Source organism: Apteryx mantelli, chromosome 19 (genome assembly GCF_036417845.1).
Source record: "Apteryx mantelli isolate bAptMan1 chromosome 19, bAptMan1.hap1, whole genome shotgun sequence".
Classification (NCBI taxonomy): Eukaryota; Metazoa; Chordata; class Aves; order Apterygiformes; family Apterygidae; genus Apteryx; species Apteryx mantelli.
Window position 1 is genome coordinate 10,667,308 of NC_089996.1, and position 13,850 is coordinate 10,681,157.

The 13,850-nt window shown below is 45.0% G+C and overlaps 1 protein-coding gene across 2 annotated transcripts; it reads right to left on the reverse strand.

The window, feature by feature from the left end:
• Positions 1 to 3,980: 3,980 nt before the first annotated feature.
• Positions 3,981 to 8,795, reverse strand: LOC106485141 (ankyrin repeat domain-containing protein 40-like). 2 transcript variants are annotated; one of them, XM_067308459.1, is made up of 5 exons: positions 8,653 to 8,795; positions 7,839 to 7,987; positions 5,830 to 6,315; positions 5,064 to 5,230; positions 3,981 to 4,377 (listed from the first exon to the last, which is right to left on the reverse strand). In XM_067308459.1, exons 1-5 carry the CDS (start codon positions 8,784 to 8,786, stop codon positions 4,234 to 4,236), a joined length of 1,080 nt encoding a protein of 359 aa, XP_067164560.1. In that variant the 5' UTR covers positions 8,787 to 8,795; the 3' UTR covers positions 3,981 to 4,233. The 2 variants fall into 2 exon arrangements, with proteins under 2 accessions (XP_067164560.1, XP_067164559.1); XM_067308458.1 differs by having other exon boundaries at positions 5,055 to 5,230.
• Positions 8,796 to 13,850: the final 5,055 nt, after the last annotated feature.

A 13,850-nucleotide genomic window follows, 5' to 3' on the forward strand; every position in this document is an offset into this window, starting at 1 on the left:
TTAGGACTTGGCTGCCTACATAGCTGAGGTCATACATAGACAAAGCACTATTGTAATGTGCTTGTGCTAATTTTGGTGTGCCTTGTGTCATCTGTTTGTGGAAGTGCATTCATAGAAGAGGTGCAGCTTGCTCCCTCTAAAGTGGAGTGCTGCTTTCTTGATTAGCAGAGAAATTGCACGCAGCCAGCCATGCTTCCTTCTTGCCTTTTGTTTTCCTAAAGCAGATGCCTGTTTGTGGGCATAGTGGAAGGAGGCTGTTTTTTGGGGGGAGGGGGAGCGGAGGGAGAAACTAAGATGAGAAATTCATGCAGATGGGAGCAGGTAAAATTACAACTAAGTTCTTACAGCAATAGTACACAAAGTCATTCTTTATGAAACTTCAGTAGAAGGCATAATTGGATATGGTCTGAACATATCACTTCTTTCAGCGGACAAAATGTTTATCTTGCGTCTTCTGTTGTACATATAGTAGGAGCATTTTCTCTTTTTGTTTATTGTGCACAGGTATGAATGATCAAACAGGGTACCCTGTAGTAGAGCTGGGCCAAGATTCAGATTGTCTGACACATCTAGTAGTGGAGTATAGTGTGTGGGAGATGAAGGAAAACCTGATGCAAAATACTGTATTTTAGAACATAGGAAACAGTGCCTTTTTAGTAACTACTTTCAGATTTGACCACAACTAGCATCTCCCCAACAGATTCATCTATCTGAAAAGTGTCCTCTTCAGAGCTCAGGACCAAGACGAAGTCTTGGATTTTCTGGGTATACTATGCAAAAAGCAAGGTACCTTATTTAAGCAAGCATCTCCCACCTGCCTTCTCCATACCTGTTTTGCACCCTGACACTATTTTATTTGGTATTAAAAATGTATTACTGAATGATTTTTTTCAAAGTTGTGAGCTGTTTCACCCCAACCCACCCCCACCTCCCCAAAAAAGGGAAGAAATCTACATACTTGAAACAACTGATACTTTAATACAGGTGAAAAGTAGCAATGTCAGTTCAGTAGAAGTTTGTAGTGCAAACAAAAGTTGTCCTTGGAAAAACACTAAGTTCTGTAAACTTATTCTCAGTTGTCATACTAACGGTTTATTGTTCAAAGAAAAAAAAAGTTAGCTAGTGTGCCTTAGAGTTTATCAAACTGCATAAAACATACAAAAATATTTCTCTGAATGCATAGACTTACTGTTATTAGCACTATTATTCAGATCATGACTGAAGTTAACAGTTATTCCTTGTGGAAACTACAGCAAATAAAGCTTTTTTTAAACCAGCTGCTGCTATAGCTGAGTTTTCAGTAATTAGTGGAGGCAGTCTTTACACTGATTTCCTAAACACAGGAACTGCAAAATTAAATACTTATAATTGAGTCATTAACTAATAGATTTTTCTGAACAATTATTGCACATCATCTGAAGTAGTCTTCAAACTATGCTGAAAGGATAAATATGCAAGTGTTAAGATAAAAGCCCCTTCCTTGTCCTACAAGAAAAATTAGCGTTGTGTAGCTATGAGTTTTTGCTTCATACTGTGTCACAGTCTTGAGCTTAGCAGGAGCTGAATCACACTTTAACACTAGCACACCTCCTGGATGCAGAAAAAGGGAGAGAGTGGGTACTTAAACAGTTACACAGGGAATGAGGCAAGACTTCAACTAATAAAAGTTCAATTTTGTGCACTTAGACTCCTTAAACAGCAGCATTGCAATGGTTGGCAGAGTTTAAGTGATGAGATGTTAAGTAAGTCACATTCATTGTAATATGGAGCAGTTGGGAAAGGATGATGACTGATTATTTTCAATCCACTATGCAAAAATTTTGAGCTGAAGAAAGCGCAAATAATTTAGTAAAATCCTGAACACCAAAACAAGCATCTGTTCTGTTGGCAAAAGGGATGTTCATATTCTTCTGACCTGCGTGCCTATACTAACCTCACAACTAGCCCCTGGAGGAGCAGATTCAAGGATAAAGCAGCTTCTCCACAGGAAGCTAAGAAATTGTGGCAGCTATGCTGCTCCTACCGAAACCTGTCAATTGTACAGTGCAGTCTGAACATCGATACTGCAGTCCAGATCAGCAAAGAAACAGTTTCAGCTATGCATAAAGACTCTGCTCTTATGCAGCTTAATAAACCAGAGGTGGAAGGAAAACCAGTACTAGATTTTTTGTTGTTGTGTTTTCTTTTAAAAAAAAAAAAATCACTCCTGTCCAGAAAGAAAACAAGTACCCAAATAAAGTTTTTGGTGCAAAGGTTATCACTGTAGGGTTTTTTGTAGCAAAAAAAAAAAAAAAAAAAAACCTCTTAAGGTATAGCTTTGCAAACTACCATGTTAGTTGGAAAAATTTCAGGATGTTAATGCTGCAACACTGCTGCTACTTAAGTACCTTAAGAGAACTTGCTTGGGATGAAGAGGAATGATTTCAGGTTTTGTTTTGATGGTGACTTTCACCATTCATAAAACCACAGATGAATGTTTTCATTTTTGATTTGCTTATATGAAAGTTAAGCAGTCTGCATCTTAACCAAAGCCTTTTTTTTTGGGGGGGGGGGGGTGGTGTTGTTTTTTAATATTTAGTGAAAGCGCCTGGAGGCCTTCAGGCCACTGCAGTACTTACCTGGCTAAAACATTTGACACTATGTAAAAGTGAGACTAGACTTAAGTAGACTGTGCACTGTGAAGTTACAGCTTATTTATTCTTCCAGGGGTGCAGTGCTAATTGCCATTTCTCCTATTTTATGTTCCCTGTTTAGTATGGCTAATCAAGAGCATAGTATGTTCCTTAAGCTTGTGATACCTCAAAAATATACTATTGTGCTTCTCCTGCTCCTCTCACAGCAGAAACTAACCATGCATCCCTGAACTGGTCCATGAGGCTTGTCCATAAAGTTACCTGACTGCCAGTACTGAGTTTTGATGCGAGTAATGCAGAGTCTTCTCAAGAGGTTGGAAAAAAAAATGACAGTCTCAGCTCTGTGCTCACTTCCTTACCTCCTGAAACATAACAAGCTTTCTTTTGAATTGGCATGTTAGCTTACTTTGCTGCAGTTAAGAGATGCTTCCAGATTTTTTTTTGTGGAGTTGGAAGGATCCCATCCTTTAAGTTGCAATTATTCTTACAGGGGAAAGCAACAGCCATTTACATGTGGACAATTTTACTCCACTATTCTTATTTTCAGCCCAGTGAAAAATTGTTTCTCCTGGCACTTGTGGGTATTAAATACTTCTACCCCCAGCAGACAGACAGAATGGTGTTCTGCTAATGGGCCGTGTTTAGGTGGAGAGTAAGGCCATCTATCTGCACCATGCAGTGCAGTGTGGTGCAGAGCTGCAAGCTAACAAACACCAGCACAAGCCATAGTGCAGTATTTTGCATATATACCAGCTTCTGCCTAGCAGCAACACAGCCAGGATGACATGATGCTGCAGGAAAATAAGACTTTTGTGCACTTGAGGTATGGACCTGCTTCAGGTGCGGTTCTGGGGTTAGCTTGCACAGAGGCAGTTCAGGCCTCTGTGCCCATGATATAGATATGGCTCAAATAATAGGGAATGTCTGTTGCACTTACCACTATTGCACTTCAGTCCTGGGCCTACACATGAAATTTAAAAGCCATGTTTCACATGGAAAAAAGTCAAATTCTTGAAGATGCTCCTCTCTTGACTCCCACTAGTGCAAGCCTTCAACTTGTCAGTCCTCAGTTCACATAACATTTTGTGAAGTGAAAAAAAGACACTGTATCTTGTTAAGACTTTAGGAAGAGATGAACGAATTGCAAATTTTACATTTTTGGAGAGCAACAGTTCATTATATGCCAAAAAACCCTCTAAAGTTTAACTTAATTAGAAAGTTTAAAAAGAATATATACTATTTATTTCCTGAATCTCTTTTCCACAACGCTGTAACTTAGTCAAAGAGTGCAAGTACTCAAGATACTTTTCATACCAACAATTAAGTTCTTCCTGCCCTCTTGCCAAATACAACTAATAAACTTTATTGAACTGCATTGGAAGCATATGATTTTAGTAGACAAATGAGGTATCCTTTATCTCAATACAGCATCAAGTAAAAAAATAAAAGCAAAGGGGATATTAAATATCAAAGATAAACTATTAGTTAAAATATTAACCCTAACAATAACTTAAGGTTTCACACACACTTAATTCACTGCCTTCAAAAGGCAGTAGCATGTAATTAGCAGGTTTTCATATTCTAGATTCATCTAGAAGAGTCAGTAAGTCAGCTTTGATGCTCTACTATTGTAGCATGGTCTTTCAGTCAAAGTTGATGCAGCATTTCTGAAAGGAGAGTTGTCGCTTTTTGCAAGAACTAATTCCAGTTCTTGAAAGTCCTGAAGTCTGGCAACATCCTTGTCCTTTTAAAGATGGAGAGGAGAACAAAATCACTTCTAAACACATCTACTTTTACTTTGTAAATAATTAGAATAGCTAAAGAAAGTAAAAACTAAAACTGTACAGTGTTCACACCCAATAATATGAATAAATAATGCCAAAAATCGTGTCAGTGTATACTCTTTCTTTCAAAGCTTTGACTATGTGTATGTCACTTTACTGAGAGTTGTGACCAACAGATTTCATTTACAGGACTCCAGGTATTTTTAAACCTAAGAAGCATGTTCTTTTGTTAATGGCATATCTTTAAATTATTCACATGCCAATTTGTGGATTTTCTCCCCTTACTATTTGTTCTTTTAAGACAAGCAAGCACTTAAGCAATACATGGCAATTACGCTAAAAGCACACTAATGCATTGTTTTTGATACATTTCAAAAGAAAAAAATCTATCTGTAATCATTTCATATGCTTTAGGAGCTGAAATACTCTATGCCTAATTTGACAAAAAAATATTTTGAAATACACTATGGTGAAGTTAGAAGAAGAAAAGTCCAGTATTCTTTTGACTTTGTGAACTTAAATCAGGTTTTGTTTTTTTAAACACAATGCCATGTTTTGCTGATCTTTCTACAGAAATATCTTCTCCGATGTCTACAAAGCACAATGTCAAATTAATCTGTGATTTGAAAGCTCTTACCTTTCTTACCAGTGTATTAGGTAATTTCCTGATCTTCTCTACTTGTTCTGGATTAACACCCAATTCACAGCAACTCACTCTGAGCAGATCTTGATAGGTCAGTTCTTGTCTGTCTAGTTCAATTTCAATGAAGTCATTGTCTCTGAGGTTCTGGACTCTTACCTTAAGCACAAGTTCTAATTGAAAAAAAAGATTGAAATAAAAGGTTTTTTTCCCCTCAAAAATATCCCCCAAACCTAATGCTAAAGTATCTACAGTTATCTTCTGAATTCAGGTTTTTTAAGTACAATACCCATTATCTCACTGAGACATACTGTGCAATTAATTGAAGGTTTTATTTCAACAACGGTGGTTGAGACAGAACAGAAATGCACAGGGGAAGCATGTTTACAATGTTAAAAATCTGATCCATCCAGTTATAAAGTCAAGTTGCTACCAAACTATCAGAGATGTACTTTTTGCTATATATGTTTTGCAAAATTAGGATTTTAGGTTGCTTGGGCATAAAGACTGATCCTTCCATGGGAGGAAAATAAAAAGAGCTTGCAAAGGGTTACTATGTTTAAAATACTGTATAACCAATTATCTTACTTAGGAGAGCAGAAAAAAAGTCCTAGGTATCATTTTGTTCTTTTTAGCCAAAAATCAACATCTCTGCCTCCATTCCAAATTCATCTGAAAGCCAAATGAATCATTTTAACTTCAGCTTTCAACTAGTAACCAAAATAATACAGAACAGTATATAATAGAAAGATGGGAAATTACACTTCATTACCTTGCATGTTATATGGGAAAGTTCCAGTAAAGAAAAAGGGCTGAAACGTCGGTGCAGGACCAGTAGGTGAACCCTTCGTTTGCTGAGGTATAGCCTGCTTTGATGCTACTGGAGAAAACAGACCTCTACTATGAGACAAGGATGGTTGGCAAATAGGGCCATTCTGTACATTCGGCTTTATGCATTTTGGTGCTGTGATAGTTGCCGACGGGGTGGGCAGCTGTTCTGCGGTGTCTAATGCAGGAAAATCATCTTCACCGTTCAATGATGTAGGCGTGCAAATGCTTTCAACCTGAGTTGCTGATGAACAAGGACTAGTTTCACACTGGGAAGCAGATGACATGGAGACGCTTTCATTCTGGGATTCCACCAAGTTGTCTGGAATGCTTTCTTTAGTGTAAATATAAGGGAATGGTGGATTGGCCAAATAGTTTGCAACAATTGGCAAATTGAAATCTTTTACTTCTTGACATTCATTTTCTTCCTCTATCAATGCAGTTCAAAAATAGAGGGATAGGAAGTGGAGAGAGGGGAAGAAAAAAGTTATTAGATAGATCTTTCTCATTTTGAAAATAAAGTTTTCTTAGTGTGTCTTAAAACTACAGTATCTCATTTTGAGGTAATCATAAGGATGATATTAATTTATCATAAGTATATGGCACCTGTGAGGCAACTTAAGTATAAAATGAAAGAAAAAATTGGGAATTTTTACAATGTGTTGTGGGGTTTTAAAAGCAAAGCAGAAGGAAACATTTAAAGTGATGTCTTTTCTAGCGCTGCTGTTCCAGGATTTTCAGAGGAACTGACCAGTAGTTCTTGGCTAAATCTTATTTTGTAATGCTTTTAGTACACTGCTGTGTATAGTTTATCATGACCCATGCCAATAAATTAAACAGAATTATTTATTTGGGTTAGTGAATATTTGGTAAGACCCAAGCCACCTCTTCTCTTGCTTAAAGTACTGCAGTAAATTAAATTCTTGCCTGGCTGAGAATTGTAGGACGTTTATACTAATGTCAAGGCAGTTCAGAAAGATCTGGTCAACAGCTCTGCACTCCCAGAACAAAAAAAATTTAGAAGAATGTAAGTAATAAGTGTTTATTCCACAGCAAACACATGAAAGCTTAATAACTAGACAGATATATAAGGCAACAATGAACAGGGTATTCATTCACTCAGACTTGTCAGTTTAGATGTTAAAAACAGTCAGAACTCAAGTCATTTGCCCTGAACGAAGTTGAAGAAAGAGCACCTTGCTCAAAAGAAAACAAAACTGTTTGTGCAAAGAATGTGCCATTCCTTCAATTGCACCTGTTGTAATCTTAGTCATGATTTAGCTGCTACTTCCTTTAAGATAATAGTATATCATTAATGTAAGATCACATCATTATAGAGAGCTATTCACATATAAGTACAATTAGCAGAAGATTAACATCAAGATTTGTAAAGGTGAAACACTTTAAACAATCTGGAGTCCATAGTACAGAGCTGCTGATGGAAACAGGCACCTGCAATGTTCAAGAGTGGCGCAGATGCAAAGTTTAACATGAAATACATTAGTGGGACTCATTGGGTTTATAGAGAGAATCATGAAGGAAAAATTAATATTACAGCAAGTCCCAGTGTAACAAAATTCTCAGAAACCATCACTTGTGAAATTCGGCAGTCGCTTTAATTGTAAGATTTCTTATGGTCAAGCAATGGTCAAGTTGTACAAATGTGAAAGCCTCCAAGTGCAGCCTACACGCTAGCTCTGTTTAGTCAGAGGAAACATGATTGCACGGGAAACATTTCCCAAGCGTACAAGTCTTCAATCTCTTGATGACAAAGCTCTGAATACTTACACTTTCTAACTGAAGTCCCCAGGTCTATTTGCATGAGTATGGATTACAGTTATAAATCAGGGCTGTATAACTAGATACTGACGAAACTTTGACTGGTGTAACCTAGTGGCCAAGATAAAAGCATTAAAAACACAAAAGAGAAATATTAAAAAAAAGGAACGGTACCTCCCAAAAGCTTCCTGATGCCTGGCTTCGAGGTTAGCTGGGCGGCCAGCTCTCCCGTGGCCGTGAGGATGGCCTTGTCGGCCCCCGCGTCCAGCAGGCACGACACCACTTGGGCATGGTTCCGCTTGCAGGCCCAGTGCAGGCACGTCCTGCGGGAAGCAAGGCCTGGTTGGAGCTGCGCCTCTGCGACCTGCCCGTAACTATCTGCCTGGATCGCAACCAGGAGTAAAGTTCCTTCACTGGGTGGTCTTTTTTTTTTTTTTAAGTTATGATTCGGTTATAAATTCTTTGGGGCGAGGACGTGATATGGTACCGTGCGGGGCAAACAGCGCTTCTCCACCACCGCCACCGGCCCCGCACACGAGCAACTTTATTAAAAGAGGTCCCAGATGTAGCTCATGGGGCAGGGAGCAACGGGACGGCCTCCTCTCTATATGATCCTCTAGCAGGAGAGCGCAAAGCCCTTCGAGATTAGCATTTCCTCTTCTTTAAAGAGGCAAAACCAAGACCGCGTCCTGAGAGAAGACCTTACGTGGGTGCAGCTACGTCCCACGGGGGGAACCCGGCGTCGCCCATCTCGGCCCCAACCCCCCTGCGAGGCCAGGGAAGCGCCTCCCGGGAGCGGGGCTGCCGGCCCCAGGGCTGCTGCCCTCAGCGCCGCCCGCGGCCACCCCGGGCCCCGGCACACGGCCGCTGCCCGCCCCCTTCTCCCCGCGCGGCGCAACGACGGTTTCCCGCCGCCCGGGCGCGAGCCAAGAGCCAGCGGCCGCCTCCCTCGGCCCCGCCGCCGCCGCCGCCGGCGCCCCGCACCCACCAGCCGTTGATCTCGTTGCGGGAGTTGATGTCCGCCCCCGCGCGCAGCAGCCGCCGCACCTCCTCCACGTCCCCCAGCGCCGCCGCCTCCCGCAGCCGCTCCGGCAGCTCCCGCGCCTCCGAGGGGCCGCTCATCGCCGCGCCCGCGAGGGGCCGCCTCGGCCCGGCTGCGCCCGCCGCCGCCGCGCCGCCCCTCGCCGCCGCCTCTTCCCGGCGCGGCGGGGCCGAGCGAGCCCGTCCCACGGCCGGGAGGGGACGGCGAGCCGGGCGGCTCCCTCAGCTCAACGCCGCGCCGCCGCCGCCGCCGCCGGGCCCTGCCCGCCCGGGCACCCGCCGCCCCGGCCCCGCCGCGCCGCCGCCGCCGCCATTTTGTGGCGCGGCGCTGGGGCGGTGGCGCGGGAGGCCGCGGCCGGCGCGGCGCCTTCGCTCGCCCCCAGCCCGCGCTTCCCCCTTCCGACGGGCGCGTAGCTCGCGTTACCGCCTCGCCTGTTCGCCTTCCCCGCTTCGTGCAGCCCCGTGGCCGAACACCTTGTGCGGGGCCCGGCCCTGCAGCGCTGGAGTAGCTCAGTGACCCGGACAGGGTGAAAACATCACAGCTGAGCCATTTCCTCTGAACGTCTCTTCCCATAGTCGCTTGCCCCCACGCCCAGCAAGTCACCTGCAGCCCCTGCTCGCCTCCACGGAGATAGTAAAGGTTTCTGGGTGGAGAATGCTTCTTTTGGGGCCGACGGAAAAGGCTGTACCTCAAAACTGTCGGGCCGGCAAGGGCTCGTCAAGCTGTGCCCCCCCTGCCCTCCTTTTTGCCCTGTTTGGGAGAATTTTTCAGCAGCTCCTCTGCAGCGCTGCAAGGCGGTGGCGCAGGCGATCCCATCCCTGTGGGGCCCGCTTCGTGCCTGCGCCTCCCCGATGGCCTCGCCAGCCCGGCCCTGCCACCCCGCGGTGGCCCCGGTGTCGCGGGCCCGGCCACCGCTTCGACACCCGGTGGGCCGCCACGCTGGGCCAGCTGCGGCGCCCGAAACGGCGCCCGGCGAGCACGGCCTGCACCACGGGAGGTGCCCGTCGCTGCGCTGCGACTTCCCCGCCGTCGTGTCCCTGCCACGTCGCTCGCTCTCTTAATTAAATCGCTGTGCTTGGGAAGTCTTTTTAACGCAAGGGTTCCTATTTTAGCATCGGTGTCTGCCACCAATGAGAGATTTGCACTGAGCTTTTTAATTGTATCTTTTTTTTTTTCCTTATTTACTTTTCTGAGTGGGGACGTTTTCTTTAATCTGCTGTTTAATTTAGGATTTGTGTTGTTGTTTTCAACTGCCGTGTTCCTGCTATGACAATTGCGACAATTGTTAACGCGAAGACGATGCCTGCAGCATTTCACCAGCCAAACAATTCCCCAGTATTTATCCATATAAATTAGGCTTCGAAAGACAGAGAAAGAAGAATGGTCACTTTCATTTTGATCAGTCTGGAGAGAGACCGATGCCCTGGGAGGTGAGACCTTTCTGTTCCTCGAGGTGAGCGGCGTGTCTGGCGTCTCCCATGGGCCCTGGCCTGTGGACATGTGAAATCTCAGCATTGCCGTCAGCCCCGTGAACTCAAGAGGAGCGCGCACAAGCAAGGGTGACATTTAAAAAATGTCTAAAATAGCGTGACAAAGGTTACGCAGTGACTCAATGGCAGTTTTTTTAAAAAAAACAGATCATGTGCCTTTGATCAAGCCCTTTATCTCACTCAACAGACTCCCAACAGGCTTAGCAAAAATTTTGCCTAGGTCCTACAGAAACACACAAAGGAGGAACCAGATGTATGAACAGCAATATGTTTGATTTTGAGAACGGTTTGCAAAGAAGACTTAGGCGCTTCTCATAATGTTTTAGCAACAACTGCAAATTCAAATCTAAGGGTCCAGCCTTCAACTAGACTCTGTTGTCATCTAAATCTTTTTTTTATTTCCCTTTTTCAGTAAAATCTGTCTTTTCAAATGATTACAGTTCTTAACTTGTGTCACTGCCAGACCGGCACCCATGACTCCCTTTGTCTGTCTTTAGCATCCATGGCATAAAGTTTTAAAATACAATATACACAAATTTAGAGAAGTGGCGATGTGGTTAGGAAATAGAATACTCTTTTAAGCACTGTGAAAGCTTTAACCAATCCCAACTTACTTAGATCTGGAAAAATCCAACAGGATAAGGGGACAAAACAGCCCATAGTCCTCCGTCCAAACAGCGCATGACCTTCCTCTGAAGACTAATGGGGAAAATCTATTTGGGAGACAATTGCAACAGTAGATCTGAAAAAAAAACCCAAAAAACCCACATATCTCCTAGTTCATTAGTAAAAATACACTGTGCCACTAGATGTCACACTGGAACAGCAAGAAGAAACCAAAGCCCAGTTTTGCACTTCTTGCTATAATTGTAAAATGCCTTTAACTTTTTTTCTAACCATATGCATAGTGTTTCTATACAGCTTAGACTCTCAGATGTCAACAGTGCACTGTGCAGAGGGCATTATGCGGTGTCTTAACACCAAGGGAAGGGAAGCCCCATTCAACAAGCTGATCTGTTTGGGGTTTTGGGCCTTTGCTCTCCTGGAGCTCTCCTGAGGCCATCGGGGCTTTTAAGGACTCGAAGCTGGTGGGTGATGTGCTGAGGCAGTCGCGCTCGCGCTCTCTCGGGATGAGTATCCCACTCTCCGGTGTTCGTGCCAAGCCCTGCTAAATGCGACTCGGGTTCACCATTGCTTAGTTACACAGTGTGCTTCTGCCTGGAGTCATAAGATTTCCTCTCTCAAGAAGGACTGGGTAGAAGAGGATCAGCAGCCAGTTGGCTTGACTCAACCCCTCCCCAGCTGCCACCATTAGCCTTCCGCCGGGTGCCTTGCTCTCTGGAGCACCCTGAGCGCAGCATACCCTCCCCTGCCCCTTCATTGGCACTACGGCTGCACGCACCAAAAATAAACAAAGCCGAGACCATGTTCTTTCCTCTGCCCCATCACTCCCCTTTTCCATATGGCCCCGGCTCTGTGCCCGCGCCTGGCAAGCCCCCGCGCTGCCTGGCCGCTGACACCTGTGCAGGGCACATGCAAATCATTTCCCCGCCGAGAGCAGCAGGGTCTGCCCCCAGCTCATCGCGCGCCAGAATAAAGGCCCGGCCGCGCTTGCAGAGATGCAGGTGCCGGCAAAGTGCTGGCCACGGCTTTGGAAGCCGCCGGGAACTGCACCCTGGGCTGCGTGCTCGTGGCTCAGCTGCACAAAAGCTGGCAGCCCGTTTGCCTCCTAAATGGGCTTCTTCAATGTCCTTGGGCTTCGGCAGTAACGCGCCGAGCCAGTGCGCGTGCAGTTGTGTTTGGGGAGCCCAAACAGGTGGTATTTGGTTTGTTCGTGTCTCACAGGCACCCAGCGCTCCCTGCGTGTTCGCCGCCGGAGAGGCGGCCGCATCCCTCAGAAGTCCTTGGAGCCTCCGGGTAGCAGCAGGAGCCCTGACCCACGCATGGCTCTGCGGAGCCACGGCCGCAGACCTTGCATGCCTCGACACCCTGCTGCTGCTTAGCGTAATCACAGGAGAGAGGCTTGTGCAGAGTTGGGCCATTCTTTGTCCTGGGAACAAGTTTTACGGCTTTAATTGGTTGAGTTTTAATAGCTGCCTTTCTACAAGCTTCTGACTGTGACTGAGCCTCTGTATTGGTTCTTCTCTCCTTTTTTGGAGAAACCATGGTCTGGCCTCTCTCTCTCTCTCCACCCCTCCTTTTTTTTTTTTAAGGCTTGTGAAGTCTTTCCCTCCCTTTGCATTTCAGGTTTAATTCTCCATCTCCTTTAACCAAGTTCTCAGTAATTTAAAATTATTATTAAACATCTTTTTAGAGGCTTATGATTGTTTTATTCCCACTTACACAGTGAATGTAGATATAGCTGTATAATCGTATTTGAAACACCTAATCCCCACTCAACCCACCAAAAATAATGTTTTTAACAATTTGAACCAACCCTGCACTTGAGTAAGGGGATTAGAAAAAAGATTTGGGGGTAGCCAGAAGCCTGAAAATTTTTACTTAAAGCATAAACACACACACACACACACACACACACACACACACAAATTTAAGGCTCTTAATGGCATTAAGACTCAGGGAGATGACAGGACTGGTGGAGAATGAAGGTGGAATGAATTAAGAGTCAAGCCCAGCAACCAGCTAGCATTTAACTTAACTTATGGTGCTTGCGTTGGGCCTCTCACTTGAGTGTTTGAATGAGGAGGAGGTAGCAGAGAAAGAAGTCAAGAACATATGGCAGAACCAGTGTCTGTTACACTCATTTTTTGTGCTGGTCCCGTAGCCATCCCTGTGTGAGAGTTTTTGGGAGAACTAGGTTAAATTCTAAGCGCTACTTTGTCAAGTCCAAGGCTGAGTCACCCGGCCCTCGCTCTGTGCCGGTGGGAAGAGACAGGCACCATCAGCGGCTGATTCATCTCATCTGGGGTGGGCGCCTAAGAATAGCGCAGACAAATCCTCCTCTGGAGATGCCTGTTGCCTCCTGTCAAGGGAGCCCGGGGTGACGGGCTTTGAACCACTAATTTCCAGCTGACTAACGTCAGGCAAGATGAGCACCTGAGGCAGCATGGCTGGGGCCCTTCCTTTGCCTCTTCTATTCTTGGGGGAAAAATAAAAAAATCCTGCTCTGAGCTGGCTTTTAGGGCAGCTCTCAGCTGGTGCATCCCTGATTCTCGGTGCAGCTGACTGTCTGGTGGATTTTTGGCCTGGCCAAGCATCCTTGCAGGGGCTTGAGGGGAAGCTGAGTGCCTAAAAAAGAGGTTTTTTCAGCAGAAAGCAGAGCGGAGAGCTGACCGAGCTAGTCAGGCAGGAAATGCAGAAGAGAAGGAATGAGAGAAGAAAGGGATTTAGGGACCTCAGCCACTGACCTGGTTGGGTTACGAGCATAAACCATGAATGCTGTCTTGGAGTTAGGCAGCTAAGCCCCATCAGCTAGTGCAATAATCCTAGTGACAGAAACAGTAACAGAAATTTCTCTTTGCTCTCACTTTTTCCCGCTGTGTCGTCCTTTCCCCTTCCCTTCATTTTTGCTCGTGTTGCACTGTGTCTGCCCTTCTGACAGGTCTGCGTCTAGGCCGACTTCTGCGAGGCTCAAAGAGGTGTTGGATCTTAGATGTTCATTGCAGGTGCCCTGTGCTTCAGTGTCCCCCTACC

Coding starts and splice junctions, on each gene's coding strand:
- LOC106485141 (XM_067308458.1), bottom strand. CDS start 8,786: ATGAGCGGCCCCTCGGAGGCGCGGGAGCTGCCGGAGCGGCTGCGGGAG. Junction 6,316..7,838: donor CATCAGGAAGCTTTTGGGAG/GTACCGTTCCTT, acceptor CTGCATTGATAG/AGGAAGAAAATGAATGTCAA. Junction 4,378..5,054: donor CTAATACACTGGTAAGAAAG/GTAAGAGCTTTC, acceptor CATCTTTAAAAG/GACAAGGATGTTGCCAGACT.